At 40.9% G+C, this 17,199-nt stretch overlaps 1 protein-coding gene across 1 annotated transcript; it reads right to left on the bottom strand.

Moving 5' to 3' along the window:
• Positions 1–24: 24 nt before the first annotated feature.
• Positions 25–17,029, bottom strand: hgs (hepatocyte growth factor-regulated tyrosine kinase substrate). The gene is made up of 16 exons (XM_022233644.2): positions 16,811–17,029; positions 16,337–16,421; positions 15,374–15,449; positions 13,788–13,880; positions 12,944–13,064; positions 11,006–11,058; positions 9,545–9,613; positions 7,731–7,855; positions 6,758–6,941; positions 6,118–6,171; positions 5,292–5,333; positions 4,510–4,683; positions 3,700–3,907; positions 2,845–3,017; positions 2,385–2,642; positions 25–2,247 (listed from the first exon to the last, which is right to left on the bottom strand). The coding sequence occupies exons 1-16, from the start codon at positions 16,851–16,853 to the stop codon at positions 1,687–1,689; spliced, it is 2,319 nt and encodes a 772-aa protein (XP_022089336.2). The 5' UTR covers positions 16,854–17,029; the 3' UTR covers positions 25–1,686.
• Positions 17,030–17,199: the final 170 nt, after the last annotated feature.

A 17,199-nucleotide genomic window follows, 5' to 3' on the forward strand; every position in this document is an offset into this window, starting at 1 on the left:
GGCCTGATGTCAAAGCACAGCAAGTAGTTTCTGGTGAGACAATTTAATTTATAATAGCAGAGAGTACACTGACATGACAGGTATATCAAGTTAATTACTGTTTCTGGAACATTACACACCCATTTGCCACACTTCTCTATTTCTCTTTATCACATCTAGCGACTTAAAAGTTAAATTTAATGATACATGTAAAATAGAAATTAGGACTTTTTCAAGAAATTACTATAAGTTTAAAACATCGAAGATTAAGCGTTCACCATGTAAACATGCTTGATACATTTGGCATATACTCTGCTGTGCCACAAAACAGTAGCACTACTGAATGGTACAAATTGTCAGCTGTTTAACCATCAACCTTTAACACACATTTGATGCTGTTCAGGGAGGGCACATGTATACGCCTTGGGTGCAATTTGCCCCTGAGGTTACACAAAACCCATGGAACCCATCTCAACAGGTAACAATTACTTTGTCATACCAATTTCAAAGATTTTAAGAATGCAAGTGAAGAGTAAAATACAATTGACTGTGAAGACATGCATTTCATTTCACTGAAATTGTCTTCCATTGACTTGAACAAATGCAACTAAATTAAACAATTGGTAGAGGGTACAATCTTTTGTGTTGAAATTTCTGAAGAATTTTTCTGGTAAATGACAGTTTTGGACACAATACTGTTTTGGGTAATGTCTGTAGGAAGTTGGGTCTCCCCCACCATGCCACTTGAGAGCAGAATTTAGAACCATATTTAACTTTCACAAAAAGTTCAGTATTTTCTTGGTGCTGTGCTGTCCTGAACAAAATAGGGGCATTAAAATCACAAAGAAATAATGGCGAAATTGGCCCAGTAAAAAAAAAAAAAGTAAACAGAAATGCAGTTGTTGAAATCAGCTGCTTCACTGTCCCCCACTGTATGTCTGATACATGAATTAGTGTAGTACCAGTGTGTCTACACAACCTTCTACCCACAGGTTCAAACAATTACAATGCACTGGAAATGACACATCACTAAAATGTTCACCAGTCCTCATTAAAACATTTACCAGGATTTATGGCAGGCAATGGGAACACAACCTCAGAATATCACATAAAGTGCATCAATTGATATACACAATGCTCACGACAGCACAAAAGTCGCCTCTTGACATGCCTCACCAATTGTGAAACTGATGACAATCTGGTTCAATCTTTGAGAAATCCCTAGAACCCAAAAGAGTTTATTTTATTTCTGAAAACAAATAAATTGATAATTACAGTTGTGACCCTTGGACAGATGCAGTATTAATTTTTGATGTGGTGAAAAATCAACACATGCACGTTATACTGTCCATTACTACACAAATGATAATGAACATGTATCCTATGTGACTAAACCCTAAATTACCAACATACCATTATATGACAAAGTTAGGGTAAATTGAAGACGATGTGGGCAACACTAAATTCAGAGTACTCTTGATCTTAAGTGTAAGATTCCACTGAATGGCATTAACTGACTGAAGAGTTTAGAAACGGGTTTCAAATCCCAAGCTTAGATTGGAAAATTTCTATGGCTGATGTCGATGTTTAGCTGTTTGTATTCTTTCCGGGTAGATTTCACTTTATATAACAATTAGTCTTAACATTGCTTGCACTATATATAGCTTGCTTCTTTCCTTTCTGCCACCACTGGCATGATGGGGAGGTCTAGTCAAAGGATATGAGAGAGGCTTCTTGTGGATGGTCTTGCTGGGGTTGTGTTTGGGCCTGTGTGACGGGCTGCTGTCCCTTGTTTGTTCCATACTGCATATCCTGGGGTGGCCCAGGCTGCTGTTGGTACATTCCCCCCTGGGTTGGGGGGCCCCCATACTGCTGGGAGGAGGGTAGTGAGGATGCCATGCCTTGCATGTTGTAGGGGTTATTGTTGGGTGGCTGCTGCTGTTGTTGCTGAGGGGGTTGGGCTGGGTAGTCTAGCGAGGAGAGGGGTGAGTATGTCCCACTGGGTGGGCCCTGGGAGGGGTGCGGCTGGGTGGAAGGGGGCTGCTGCTGGTATCCCATCGGGTAGGCCCCACCCTGTGGGGGTGCTTGTTGGTAGGACTGCTGGGGTGGCTGTTGGTAGGCCTGGGTGTACCCAGGCTGGGTGTTGGAAGGTGGCTGGTGGGTGGCCTGGGGATCCACGTTGGGGGGTGGGGCATTGTAAGTCTGCTGCTGGGGGTTGTAGCCACTGTGGGCGGGGGAACCTTGCATTGAAGAGGGCGGGCTGAATGTCTAAAAAAGCACAATTGATAACAACTTGTTTCAAAATAGATTAGTTTCACTTTTGTTCGAGAACAGCACTGAAGACACACATTTCTATGTAAAGCTTTCAAAATTAACTCCATGAAATGAGAGAGACAACCACTAACCTGTTGGGGTACACTGTACTGGCCTGGTGGTATCATAGCCCCCTGGGGTGGGGGTATTATCCCTTGCTGCTGTGGCATCATCCCTTGGGGCGGGGCTGCCATCATGCCACCCTGGTGTAGGGGCATGCCAGCGTAAGCTGTGTACTGGATCTGCCGCATCTGCTGCTGCTGTTTTTGCTGTTCGTGACGCATCTGCAGTTCTCGCTCATGTTCCTGCAGTCGTTGCAGGGCCTGCTGCTGTTGTAACTGCAGGTATTCCTGGTTTAAGACCAAACAAATTGGACCACGATTAACACAGATTAACTTGCACCAAATTGTTGAGTGATTCTAGCAGTTCTGTAATTGATTCTAGTTGTGCCCAGGAATTACAATTCCATTCGCAATCAATTTCAATTTGCATCGGCAAACGCTACATGACAATGCCATCTGTAGTGGCTATTCAAGACCCTATTCAACTAACTTGTTTCTTTTGCCTCATGATCTCTAGTTTCTGAGCCAGCATGATCTGCCGTTGTCTCTCAGCCTCTTCTGCCTCACGTCTCTTCTTTTCCCGGTGGTCGTCTCGCAAGGCATCGAGTGCCTCTCTGGCATCATGGATCTGCGCTAGCTTGTCCTGGAGGCTCTCCATCTTGGCTGTAAAATGCATTTCAAACGAACCAGGAGTCATTAGTACAAAGCTACTGGAGTGATTACCACCTGGAATAAGTACATGTAATCTGGCTCCGCGTATCAATAAAACAATGTTTCCTGAAAAATGTCTCTGTAATTTAATAAACCCCTACACATAATTTACAAAAATTATCATATTCAGTGTAGCCTGATGACCACACTAAGCTAGAAGAGTCAAGGCACAATAAGCTGTATTGACAATAAAACTTGAACTTGAGCCAAATAGAGCTACACTGTAATATCATTTTTCAGCATGATGGTCAAACTAAGACACAGAAATCAAGATACACTGAGGCTCACTGTCAGTAACCAACATTTAAATTGGAGTTAAATCATTTTATTTTGAGTGCAGATTGTGACAATGACAGCAGTTTGCATACTCTCTTCAAGGAGTCAGGCTGGTAGAGTGGCTTTTTCCTCTCCTACCGAGGCAGCATGGGTTTGAATCCCACCTAGGCTGACCTGTGGATTCGGTCTCAGTCCCTACTAGATTCCAAGGCTTTTCCTAGGAATATTTGTGCAACTGAACATTTCTCCACTGTCTTCTCCTCTCCCTAGGGTTCCCAGGAAGAACAAATTTATAACTGACGGCTTTACCCTGGTTACAATATGGAAGAAATGAATCTATCATGGTCTCCCAAAGTACCTCGCTTGTCTTCCTTTTCCTGGAGTAGGCTGAGGAGCTGCGGGTGCATCTGGGTAAGGGTATGGAACAGGGTCTGCACCGAGGTGTCGCTGGCGATACTACGTCCACGGGATGAGTCGCTCTTCATACGGTTAACAAAGACCTCCAGGTTGGCTGAAAGCGTCCTTAGGAACTCTATGTCATCCGGTACCTCACCGTTTTGGGCAACCTGAAAAGGGAAGCAAGCATAAGGCTTATTTACAAAGCCATAGAAAAATTAAAGACAGTCAAAAATCTGTTGATTTTCTCCTGCTCTACTGTCCTCAAAAGTCTGACCATCTATTCAATGTGCACTGTGACTAGTCTAGGTCAATCACCAGGCCTCAGAGCTTTCGCAGTGCAAGTACAAAGCTCAATTGAGTGAAAAGTCACAGCCAGTCAATCTGGCTTGCAATACGTAGGCAGAATTCATAACAGTAAAGACAATGTTGCTCAACTGACATTTGACTGAAAGGACAGCTTTGTCCGCTGCAGGTGGACTTTTCAACTTAGCCCTGATTCCTGGGGCATTTTTGCCAGTGACTTTCCAAACCCACCATAAAGCCTACACTACTCACTCTGCACACATGTGGAGAAATCCAAAGAAAATAGAACTGAATTGAATCGCCAGAAAAGGCGAGCGACACTTGTAGAATTTGTGGCACAATTTTTAGGGAATAATTGCCATTTGAAGTCCATGTGCATCCAGTTTTTGGCAAGCATCAAAAACACAGAATATTACAAATTTTGAAAATGAAGCAACCACAGAGACATGTAGGTCTTGTTCCCTACCTCCTGCACCTTGCTGGTTGCGTACATCGGCTGTGTTGAAACTGACTGTGACAGCGGTGGGGCAGTGGCTGGTGTGGGGTCAGGGGCATTAGCTGGGGCAGAAGGTGTGGCCGAGGCTTTGACACTCTCCTCCTGTTTCTGCTCCCAGTAGGAGCGGTTTAAGTAGCGAGCAAGCTGGACAAATGCAGAAATAATGGATTACAAATAAAAACCTTACAATTTTTAAAGATTTCTCTAAAAACCTTAAACGAGACAATGGTTTTGGAAGTGCAAATCAACAAGAGTCACAGAACTGACTTGCACACAAACCAAGCACTATTACTATTATAACTGTTATCGTATTGGTTTATTTTTATCATATACATGTAGCAAGTCATGTGGCTAAATTGCATGGCAATTGACAATTACAATAGAAACAATGTAACAAAGGCTTCATACATATTTTAGAATACATGAAAGAATACATCGGAAACAATTATAAAAAGTAGTTCACAACCTGGTGCAAAATTCAAACAAAAGGACATATCAATCACTGATATAAAAACCCATAATTCACAGTGAAAAGGAAAAAAATGTATAGGAAAGAAACTAGAAGGGGCAAAATCGATCCAAGATTGGCTTGCCCAACATTACACTGTAAAGGACACTCAAGCTAAACTCAAGGGGTATTTCACTCACCTGGGCCCTGGTAAAGACTATCAACACTAGCTTCGATTGGTAAGACCACAAGCTACTGTTGCAGCTAGGAAACTTTGGTAGGTGTTAATAACTACATGACTTACCTCAGGGTCTGCCTCTGGGTCCATCACTGGAGCAGAAGACGACTACATTGGGACAAAAACAAACATTTTGCTTAATGGGAGACTTTGAGACGCTTGGTGGCGACAAACATACCGGTCTTTTTTACCAGTCCTGATCATGCGGGCATAGTTCTGAGCATGCGCAATACCTTGAAAAAGGACCAGTATGTCTGTCACCACTAGTGTCTCAAAGTCTCCCACAGACACACTCGTTCACATACTTCCATTCTATTTTGAGGGTTTCACAGAAAAGTGTGCACTAAGGAAAGGCTCAAAACAATCTTTGACTACTTCTGGCAAGCTCCATTTGCAACAAGGGCCTCATGTGTCACATGTTCATCTCGAACAACCTACTTCACAACCATTATGCAAAGATGTATACATCGTTTCTTGGGCTGTTTGCAGTGAAAAAAGTAAATTAAGAGGAAAATTAAGGTGTTGTGTTGTTTATGAAGACAATCCACAGTCATCTTCATATGATAAAGTCAACAGAAACTATTCAAACATAATTCCTGAACAGATAACGTATTCCTCCATCACGGGTTTACAAAACAGAGCCACGATCTGTAACTGTGCCTTCTTACTTTACCTCAATGGAAAGTAAGGCCATATTTCAATGATTTTAATAAGGCTAAGAATATGTGCTTATGGTAGCCACTAGCTGAGTCCATTTCTCATATACATATAGTTCTGTGTCATCAACAGCCATAGCCAAGTATAATTTAGACATAGCATGACATCATTTACTCCTGACTCTTTAGATACTACAACGTAGCCTCCCAGAAGGGCTCATGGAGGGGCAACTTACTGGAGGAGGAGGTGAGGAGGTGTGGCCACTACTTGCACTCTTATCCTTATCAATCTGAAATTCAATGAGAAGCAGGAGTAAAAACATCACTTGTCCTGCAACTGAGCTTTTAAAAAACCAATACTTGTAACCGGCATCAGGCATAACATTTTAAGGACAGTTTTGCACAAGTTTTTGCATGGCCTCTCTGCATATCTGAACCCTCGGTGGGAAAATGTGAAAACTGAAAGACAAGGAAGTGGTAATGCCACTGAACATACACATTTAGGTGTGTTCCTGTCCTATGTACACAAAATCAGTAGTATGCACCTGTCTGAATAGGCATATAAAAACCACTGGTTTTGTGCACATCCAATTGAAAACTATTTGCACTAAAATAAAAAAAAAACTGGTGAGCACTGGTTTTTGTGTACATCACCCTAATTTAAAATTTGTCTATGCGCATGCAAATGAATGTGACACAAGCAATGAGAAGACCGCGCATTAATATGAACAGCTGTTACCTGAATCAACAGGTTTCACACAAAATAAGGCCCTCCGGAGTTGAAATGGTATTTTAAATGGTTGTGAGGGCAGCAAAGAAACCTGGTTAAGCACCGTGGCCTCCAAAACGTGATAATGTAAGATTAACACAACGTACAATGTGCTTGTTTTCAGCAGCGTCCAGTGACAGAGCCATGGCTAACTGAAGCTCCTCTTCCTCTTGCAGCTCTCTCTCGCTGCGCTGTGGTGGTGCCTGGGATTGCTGGGCCAAGGGGCTATTCAGATATTCAGCAGGGAGGTCCGAATCATGGCCGCCAGATCCAGAGGTTGTCTCAGTGCGGCTGAAGCAAAGAAAACATTTCAAAATAAGATGAGACTCTACAATTCAAATAATGAAAGTAAAAAAGTCAACTTGCTTTAAGGCGTTATTATCTGACTGATGGGCTTAAAATTATTCCTGAAAGCCCTGCCGATATAGGCAATTCATAACAGCGCACCTGCCAACGTGCACTTGGAAAGGGTTTACAGATTGTGCACATTGTGATTGGCCAATGCGTTGCAAACTCTTGCAGGTGCATTATTGTGAATCGCACATATTGTTATAACAATAACTTAGACTCACCTTTGCACCATATTATTTCTAGCTTATCAGAGAAATAGCACAAATGGTCACACATCAAATAATGCTGCACTGTAACTACAATGGCAAGGACCATGGAAACAAAATGCTTCTCCAGAGGGTACATCAAAGACATTTACTCAGAGATATTTGTCCTGTTGTATAAGATTTCTCACACTGCTCTCTCCCTTGGTTTGAATTGATTGAACTCTTTCAGACATACCATACCACAGCTGTGAAGTTTCATGGTATCAGGCACAGCTGTAGTTAGGGTTAGGGTGTGTATTCTGTCATTCTGGGCTTCAAGTCTGCCCTAACAGACAACCATAGGCCTTGATGACTGACAAGGGAGAAATTGTCACAAATGTGATCTATTCAGAGATATGATCACAACATAGACGCACAAGTTGTCTTTTCAAACAGTTTGCCTGCTCCAAAAAATTGGGCTGAGAGCCAACTGCATCCTTGTCATGTTATGTTAACTGCTTAACTATCTGAGCGCTGCACCTACCTCGTCAGCTTGCTGTAGCATGGGTCACAGACCCTCACAGCTTTTTCTATGCCAAACTTGGGGATGGGCAGTTGCTTGGAGGAGCATTTGCTGCAGAAGAGCTGGCCACAGTGACGGCAGTGATGCTGCAACAAATTGGTAGAATGCGTTGTCAAGGTTACATAAAAATATGCATTACTCTGACAACTATTTGCACGGGTCGGCTTTAGTTAAAGTGTTGAAGTCCTATGCATCACCTTACTAATCATGACCCCCCCAATAAAAGGGCCCAAGAGATCCATTTCAGTGTACAACAGTCCAGTTTACTTTCAGTTGTTCCCTCACCTCCTCAATCATGGTGACAAGAGAAATCAAGAATAACTCTGAACAGAAAATTACTACTGTCCAGTGCTAACATTGTCCTAATTAAGAGGCCCATTTTCTCCCTCTCCGGTTTAAAATGCAGCTCAAATTGTTTTCTTTGATTGCGGTGGTGAACATTAAGAACCCCCTCCCTACATCTCATTTTTATCTGACATCACCATTTTAACCCTACAAGAGCCAGGAGGTGGAGTGGGGAGAACAGAATCCATCCCCCTTTGATGTTACTCTGGTATCATTTCAATACATTTTTCGTATTGTGCCTCAATGTCTTACAACCATTTGACATCAATTTTATAAAAATTGGACAAACCAGGCTAGCCTACTCGATGCACATGGTACAATGTATGTGAAGGCATGAATTATAGATAACCATAGGAAAACATTATGTCTGATTAAAAGAGATCAACCAATGGACAGCTGAGAAGTGGGGGCTCCCTACTGTCCATGAGATGGTCAAAAAAATGGGGGGAAAAAAGATTGGCTGTTGGAAGGTTAGATTTCTACTGCCTTTTATGAAATACCTTAGTCAGAGATGTCACTAGCCTATGCCAAAAATCGGAAAATCGCACTGTTTCGGTTTTATACGTATTAATGCATGGGTCTGCGTGCATGTACACAACGTGCATCTTCATCGTGTAGTTGGCTATAAAAACAAAACGTTCTTTCTTGATCATTGCTGGTCAATCACAGTCATGAGTTGCAGCCTACATGTAGGCCAGCTTGCTGTTTTTTGCTCAAAAAGATACGAACATGACGAAAGCTTTCTGCCCGATGGGAAGTATGCAGCGTTATGGTCATGACAGTAGTTGGTAGGCTTAGGCCTACCTGGCAAACGAAGCTTTCTAACATAAGTAGAAAAGAAATCACCACTGTTGTCCTTTCCTTCGAGCCATCTCCACTGAAATTTGTCCATGACATCTCTTTCAATATCATTAAGATCCTTGTTTCTGTTGACAATTAGATGCTGTATTTTGTTGGCCCTCGAACATAAAGCCTATCCACGTGTTGATCATCCAACGTACAATGTGCGTTCGTTGTGTACGTTCATGCATCGCGCATGTCGCATGTGCATGCATCGCGCATGTCGCATGTGCATGCATCGAGCTGTCCATGACAAGCAATTTACATGCGTTAAAGGTCAATATTTAAACGTATTTCCAGTCACTGACGACACCACTCAACACTGTCCTTCTTTTTTTTGGAACACCATATGACTAACGTAAGCGTCAACTGATGACTGCGCACAAGACTAAATACCCAGTCGCGGGGTGCAGGATACATGCGGATTTGCTTCCAGTCTTTTCTTCTTTATTTAAGTTTGTCAATGTTGAAAACATTGCAGGGGGAAATGTAAAAAAAAATCGGATTTGGGGAGAAAAATACCAAAAAGTCAGATTTCCGATTAAAAATTGGCAAAGTGGAATCTCTGTTTAGTGAATGTACAGTCTTACCTTTCTCACTACCACGCCAAATTCAGAGCGACAGGTGTGGCACTTGTCACCATCCACCCATTCTGGGGCCTACAGGACAAAAAGGAAACCAACAATTTACTTTAAGAAGAAGTCTTGGCCCAATGTAGAGTAATCCTAATTGACAATTAAATATAATTGCAACCCTCTTAAGTGAACTAGTGCATGTAAGTTAAGAAAACTACGTGCAAGTTTGATTTCATTGGAAAAAACAGCACAGTGCTGGGTTCAAGTCTCGCACAAATCAAATCACAAGCCAATCACAAATCCAGTCATGATGCGAGAGCCCTGGGTGACAAAAACAACTGTACAGTCCTATTTTAGTTCACTGAGATATGAATTTCAGCAAAAACAGTGCAATGCCACTATTATTGACAAAACTGGATCCACACAAAACACTTAATATAGCTTTTGTTTGGTAGCGCAACATTCATTGGCCGATACACCTACTCCAGGCTTCAGCCTATTCACCTGTGTGGTGGCCTGCCTCACACATGTTTCTACAGGAGGATTTTGGGCCAATGTTTCCTATGAAGATAATCAAGTTAGAAATGAATACCACTGAAATTCATGCATTTTCTTTAATGCATGATTACTTTCTTTAATGCATGGTTGTTTTCAAAATATGAAGTAAAAATCAAGTTTCCAATGAGTTTCCATGAGCACTCACTTAGAAATCGTGGCGATGTGATATGCAGTACCGTTACACTGGTTCCTGCTGCCCAATTGGAACCATAACAGATGGGCCCGGAAACCACTCTATGGTAATGGAGCCACTGGTGCATGATTGAAGTAGTCAGCAACATGAGATGCAAATCCTTGCCTTTGTTTAAAAAGCAAGATTTTCCTCACCAGAGTGACCCATGTTGCATACATGTACTCAGTGGCCAGTCCATGTGGGCACCTGTGCACGCCCACATAAGCAAATACCCATGAATGCTATTTTTTATGGACCATGCCACATGTTGATCACTACTCCTTCTCAAATGAGATCTTACTCAAATTTAAAGTCATTAACACTAATACTAAATATGGGACTCGGCACATCAACTGACTATTTGAGATATGTACATGGTCAGAAAGAGAATTTCATAAGCTTTCAAATGGTACACATTACAAGTGTGTTGATGGTAGCCTTTCATACATACACTTCCCCAATATACAGAAACTGTCACACTGATTTGTTCCAACACTTACCCACATCCCCACTTTTCTCGGCCATTACGTAAAACGACTCATTCCTGATTACAATGTGCTGGGTCACGTTTCTGATACTTAAAGAAACTTTTTAGAGTTCAATAAATGTACACAGAAAATATGGGAGCCAAGGCATGTTTGGTATACCCAATCATTCAGTATAGCAGTGTTCAGCATGGCAGTATTGTACTGCACTAGACAAAAAAAGTTCTGTAATGAAACAATGCCAATTTTGTAGGTGGTTACCTTTTCTGCCATGAACATAGCATCACTCTCTCTCAATGGAGGAAAGGTATTACCTAAGGGAGAAAACAGCGACAGAATCAGTTCAGTCATGCAGATTTGAAAAAACACAAAAGGAAGAATTTCCCTTTATACAGTCTACTTTTTAGGACGTTTTTGATCATAGTTGTAGTGATGGCCATTAAAAAGTCCCAATAAAACCCCAGTCAGAAGTCCTTTCACAAGACCATTCCAAAGTAAGAACAATGACAATGGAATGCATTTGTCACAGTTCACTTGGATACCTTGGTACTTGGCTGAAGACTGAATAACTTGTGATGGACTTGAGTACAACTCTGGTTTTGACAAAGTGAGCAAGGAGCCATGGGTTAGAGTTCAACCTATGCAAACTTGGCATGTCTTTTTACACCTTTTAGATAGTACAGTCAACTCTCGTTATTACGAAATTCCAGTTATAACAAACACAAATCTGTGGTCCCGGCAAAAACGTGCACATCTCTATGGGGTAAAAATCTGTTAACAGCAAAATTGCATTGTATGAAATTCCTGTTACAACGAATGGTTTTCATGACTCCATTGCCAGAAAAACCAGCGTTGACGACCCATTTATAATGAACGTTTGCAAATTGCGGTGGTTAAAACAAGTGCGCAGTGTATCACACTGTTTCCTGCTGGGCCTAACTGTTGCCAAAGAAGGCATAAGGGAAATGCAGCAACCAGTCAATGTACAGTTCCTACCAAAAAGGGTCGCCAAAGTTCCAATACATGTCCATGTACATCATATACGACAGTTGCAAGTCGTACAAACACTGCTGTCACAAATTTTTCAGCAGGTTCATTCACAAGAACTGATCTCATGTCTATGTTTGTGTTTTCTGCGTTCATAAATTTAATTTGAAGATGTCCTACTTGTACTCAAAACGAGCGTGTTTCCACAAAATTTCCAGCTGCAGTACGAGGCTTATTTTCTGCCCCTCCACATGCGTCACGCATGCTTACAATGTGATATACAGACATCATTTGCCAGTTTCCTGTCATCATAACAAGCACAGTGCATGATTAAAAATTCAATGATTTTTTACACTGATTACACAAATGCCCCCCCCAAAATTCCCTTCCCAATTCCGTTAAAAATACCCCCAAATAACTTCACTTGACTACTGTCACATCTCAAGAGCCCAACTAATCGCCCAACACTAAATTATTCATATTGCTGCGAAAAGATCTAGCGTACCCGGCAATGAGACTGTGCGCTTTCATGACATACATTTTGCAAGACACAACTATCCAACTGCAATATTCCTTCATGACATCATGCTTCTTCAGCGACCATCTCACACATGGACAGCCGTGCCACGCGGGGGGCGAGTGAACTCTATCAATAAATCATGTCATGCAGCTAGTGTCGAAAATCATAAGACAGACAGAAAAGAAAATAAAAATGTCTCTCCACGACACAATTTGTGTTGGAAAGACTACTTACATGGAGTGGACTCCAGTTGATAAGTCTTCGCATTCTTGCAGGCACACAGGCCTACATGTGCATGCCGTTTAGCTTTGTTGTCATCCATGGCAATCAAAAGCCTTTTAAAAATCCCTGGATCGATACTTTCACATGTATCTGATTAATTATAACCGAGAGATCTTTTTTATATAACATCAATAACGCGTTCACGTGTATGCACATGCATGTACAGGCATACATGTGCATATGCATTGTACATGGCATTGTTCATGTACAACAATGTACCGAAGCCATTGCACTGCGTTTCACCTACAACAAATTTCGGATACAACAAATGTTTCTACGTGGTCCAGCTGATTTCATAATAATGAGAGTCGACTGTATTTACAGTGTTCAGAAGATTATGCTGATGAACAAAACACAGTACTAACATTAAACCATATGAATTTCAGTCTGAAAAAAGTCTGGTATCCTACCTTCTCCCTTCAGTTGGTTGAAGGTGTCTACCACAATCTTGAGGCCTGACTCATTACGGAAAGCATGGGCCCAAGCCTGGATCATCTCCAGTGCCTTGTTCTTCACTCCATCATTACTGGACTGTCAATAAAAAGATGTAGCATAACCTGGATGAAATGTGTCTGGGCCAATATAATGTAAATTGGCAGCAAGGGCAGCATGCATGGATTGTAGACCGTACTGTACTGCAGAAAACCTGACAGAGGGAGTTTTTCCAGATCTTGGTTTCATCTGTATTCCAGCCTCAAACTTCAGTTTTGTGAATAATTAAATTCAAACAGCTCCATTTGCTGTGACGGAAATCCCACTTTCTACTATGAGGCTGTGGTTTGGAGAATTTTCACTGGCTTCCTAACAAATCAACAAAAAAGTCCCTAACTTAATGTGGAGCTCAAGATAAGCCACTGACAGCATTGAAGTCAACTGTTAGAAAATTCCTAGGTTTGTACATTAGTACAGTGAGTAGAATGCGTGGCTCATATCTAAAATGTTGGCATATGATAGAAAAGGGGAGACTCAAGTTTATTACACACAGTAGAATGGTAAGGATTAGGGATGAAATACTTCAGTTTAGTTACATATGTTTATGATGGATGATGATCAAGTAGGAAGTTGTATCACTTTTGCCAAAACAGCTGTCTAAGGCTGTATAAAGATGCCAGTAAACACACAGGATGTAAGTTATGCAAAGCAATGGTCATTGTTCAAGTGATGGCATGGATTGCTCATAAAAGCAACATTGGCGGTTCGAGGTACGAACCCTGTTCTCATTTTGTTGTTGGGAATTGTTATGAAGGGACTCACCCTACTTAGTTCTTTCATGTCATCCATGAACTGCTTGCAAGCGATCTCCTCGTGAATTGTGGACCCACAGTTCTTCACGCATGACTCCAGAACCTGCAAACACACAATGACGTAGAGCGAGTAAACGTTTAGCAAAACTTATAGACAATGTTTAAATGTTAGCCAGTACTTTAGTCAAGCACCTATGGCAGATTAAATGAGCTACATCTTTACTGGACAGAAATGCTGAAAAAACAATCAAGTCAAAGTGTAGACATTTTACATGGTAACAAACAAAAGTTATTAATGCCAGTCACTGAAAAACATAGAGTTGGAACTTCCTGTTAGGAGATCAAATATGTTGGTGCTTTCTATTGAATGTTTATAGACAGACAATGCCAATGTCTCAAAAGGCAGTAACATTTCTTGTTCCCAAGAGAATGCTCATTCATGGAATACTGTCTATAGGTTTCACCACAATGAAAGGAACTGTTTTTTAGTATGAAGCTGCCATATGACTTGTGACAAGATATACACTGTATATCTTGATATATATATCTTGTGGTCCAACATTTTACTTTCTCTAACATTCTAGTTTTGTCCAGTAAAACCTGCTTTACTTGCCAGATGTTCCCTAGATGGTCTCTAACAACTGACTAGTCTTGGTTCCAAGACCTTCCAGAAGTTATTCTGCAACACAAACCACACACGTGCACCGTTAGAGGGCGCTTTCACCACAAGAATCATTATTGCAGGATGGTCTTGGATAATTTGTTTTCATTTCTTATGTTTTTCATTGTTTTCCCTGGACTTTCGGAGGGAGCCAATCAACAGCTTTGTTTGAGCCTTATAATGCATTAAAAGTTCATGATGTCATTTGACTAAGGATTGAAAACAAGTGGCGTCCTGATCTCAAGGTCCGAACATTTGCGCAGAAAATGCAGTTTTTAGGTGGTTGTAACATGCCTTTAAGATACAGATAATTTTTATAACAACTTTTCATATTCAGCTATTCATAGATCATTTGCCCTATAAATTTCCAGGTTTGGGAAAAATAGACCAAATTCACAGTGCTACAACCAGCAGGGACATCATACATCATGACCATACTGTGGTGCAACATGGCAAAAATTGAAAATAGCTTCATTTCTTTGGTTATATGAGATCATGGCAACGTTTTGGGTGCTGCCCGGGCTACAGAAGGATATCTGGTGAGTGCTTAGCTATGAACATCCATAAAAACATGTTCACCATGATGTTGGCCAATGTTTAAATAAGAAAAGGTAGTTCGTGAACACAAAGCATGTTGAAAGTTATTTGTGTAAACTTCCGCCGATCATCAGTCACGTGATATAAATAATGCATATCCTACCTTTATTACTATATTTGTTGCCGCCAAACACCTTACAAAATATCCAAGGCCTTCCTGTGAGAATGATTTGTGATGTGATAGTGCCCTGTACATGTACATGCACAGGTATGTGTGTACAGTACAGTACGTGTGATGGTTTGTGTTGTGGAACAACTGGAAGGTTTTCAAACCAAGACTAACAACTGACATGTAACTAATACTAACCAGCAGACATCTGTACAACTGGTTTACTCACCTGCAAGGCATACAGCGTCACTCTCGCATTTTTGTCAAACAGCTTCTTGCGGAGTGCATTGATGACATATTTGCCACTGGATTGAACAAAGAGAAACTGATGTCAACGGGGTCCTTAGAAACCTAAACACAAAATCCCAGGACTTTTCCTGGACTTTCTATGACTAAAATATGACCACTTCTAGGACATTTAACACCATTTTGCAGAGGAAAGTTGTTTGATATTATGAAATGTAAGACTACAGTAGCCATTACTACAACACATACACACCAACATAGGATAATCTGTAAATTTATCCTTTTTCCATTATAGCATCAAAAGTGATCGATCAAAAATAACCCGTCTATGATTTTTTTCCTCCGGCAAAAGGGTTCCAGGATACCTTATTTTTCCCAATTTTCCGTAACTTTTTCCATGACTCTCTAGAATGACTTTTTTCCAAGATTTTCCACAACTGTGGGGACCCTCAATACATTTTTGTTTTATATGTATATCTGCTGGCTGAAGATCTCCCACTCAAATAGGTTTATGGTGAATCCGCATTTCAATCTAAAACAGAAAATTACTTACAGCCATAATGTTCGATTTGACCTTGACGGTGTGCACTTTATTTAAATACATTAATGAAAAGCTTGAGGTTGGAAATTTTTCCACAGGAAATCCAGGTATGAAGTCAGACTACCTTAAACATGCAATTTTTGTCCCCTCGAGTAATTAGTCAACATAATGAAATCAACATTGAATTCTGAGTGACTTCAGTCAGGTCTTAGACCTATGTACAATCAACAGTACAGATACTAAAAATATTAAATGCAAAAAAAGTGAAGCAAAACTGAACAAAACTAAACAAGCTCTTGAAATTCTTACAGCACGTTTCAATACCATATACACGCACATAAAAAAAACATGTACATACAATCACCAATTTCATGGTTTGAATATTATTATCAATGTCAGGCTTACGTAACATCTTTCTGCCGGATACAGTCACATATCTGCAGAGTAGCATCCCAGTCTGGTTCCAACAACAGTGAACTTGTAGCCTTTTCTATAATCAAACAATTACGTGTTTCAGTGGATATCTGACAAGACACAACAATTTTCATTTTTATCTTACACAGCAAATTACTAACTAAACAAAGTATCTTTTTTGGACAGCAGGAGTAGAAAACATGTGTGAATATATTCAAGGTGATATTACGGGAGGCATACTGCCTAGTGGTTAGGGTTTGTAGCTTCTGATCATAGGGTCAGGAGTTCGAGTCCAGCTGGTGGCCAACGTTTCGGTGAAACCAGGCACGTACAATTACAATTTCAGCAGTACAAAGCAATGACATTTTGGAACTGTAACTTCAGTGTAAGGCACACGGACATGACGGAGCTGGGACAGTACATTGTACCAAACACTACCACACAAATGACGGTATGACCACTTACCCAAGGCTTTGTCGAACCCACTTTTTCCTGACGATGAAAACATGTTCACTGTAATCTGACCTGTTGTTAAATGTCTTGTAAGATTTTCTTTCTATAATACAATTGTTCTGACAAAATATTTTTGAATAAGGCGAATATTTCACTCAGAATCAACGTCCAAAATGTTCAGCAAAAAAACAAGGAGACAGACTCAATGCATTACAATCAAATTTATTACACGCTCAGCAATGGGTCGCTGGTACTATTTGAACACGGGACCTATGAAAAGTTATCAGCTAAACATTACGTCATTGACCCGATATAGGCCATGTCGGCCGGTCGCGCATGATGATGATGCAGACGACGGCGGCGCGATGAGACATTTCGGCATGACGATTTTTCCCGCATCC

The sequence above is a fragment of the Acanthaster planci genome, linkage group LG07 (assembly GCF_054643075.1).
Source record: "Acanthaster planci isolate LZ-2023a linkage group LG07, COTS_SCS, whole genome shotgun sequence".
Taxonomy (NCBI): Eukaryota; Metazoa; Echinodermata; class Asteroidea; order Valvatida; family Acanthasteridae; genus Acanthaster; species Acanthaster planci.

Bases quoted from the DNA above. Each gene is read 5' to 3' on its own strand.
- hgs (XM_022233644.2), bottom strand. From the start codon at position 16,853: ATGTTTTCATCGTCAGGAAAAAGTGGGTTCGACAAAGCCTTGG. The intron at 9,614-11,005 runs GTAACCACCTAC...TTTGTCCTGTAG, and splicing joins CTATGTTCATGGCAGAAAAG to GCCCCAGAATGGGTGGATGG. The intron at 2,248-2,384 runs GTTAGTGGTTGT...GTGCTTTTTTAG, and splicing joins AGTACAGTGTACCCCAACAG to ACATTCAGCCCGCCCTCTTC.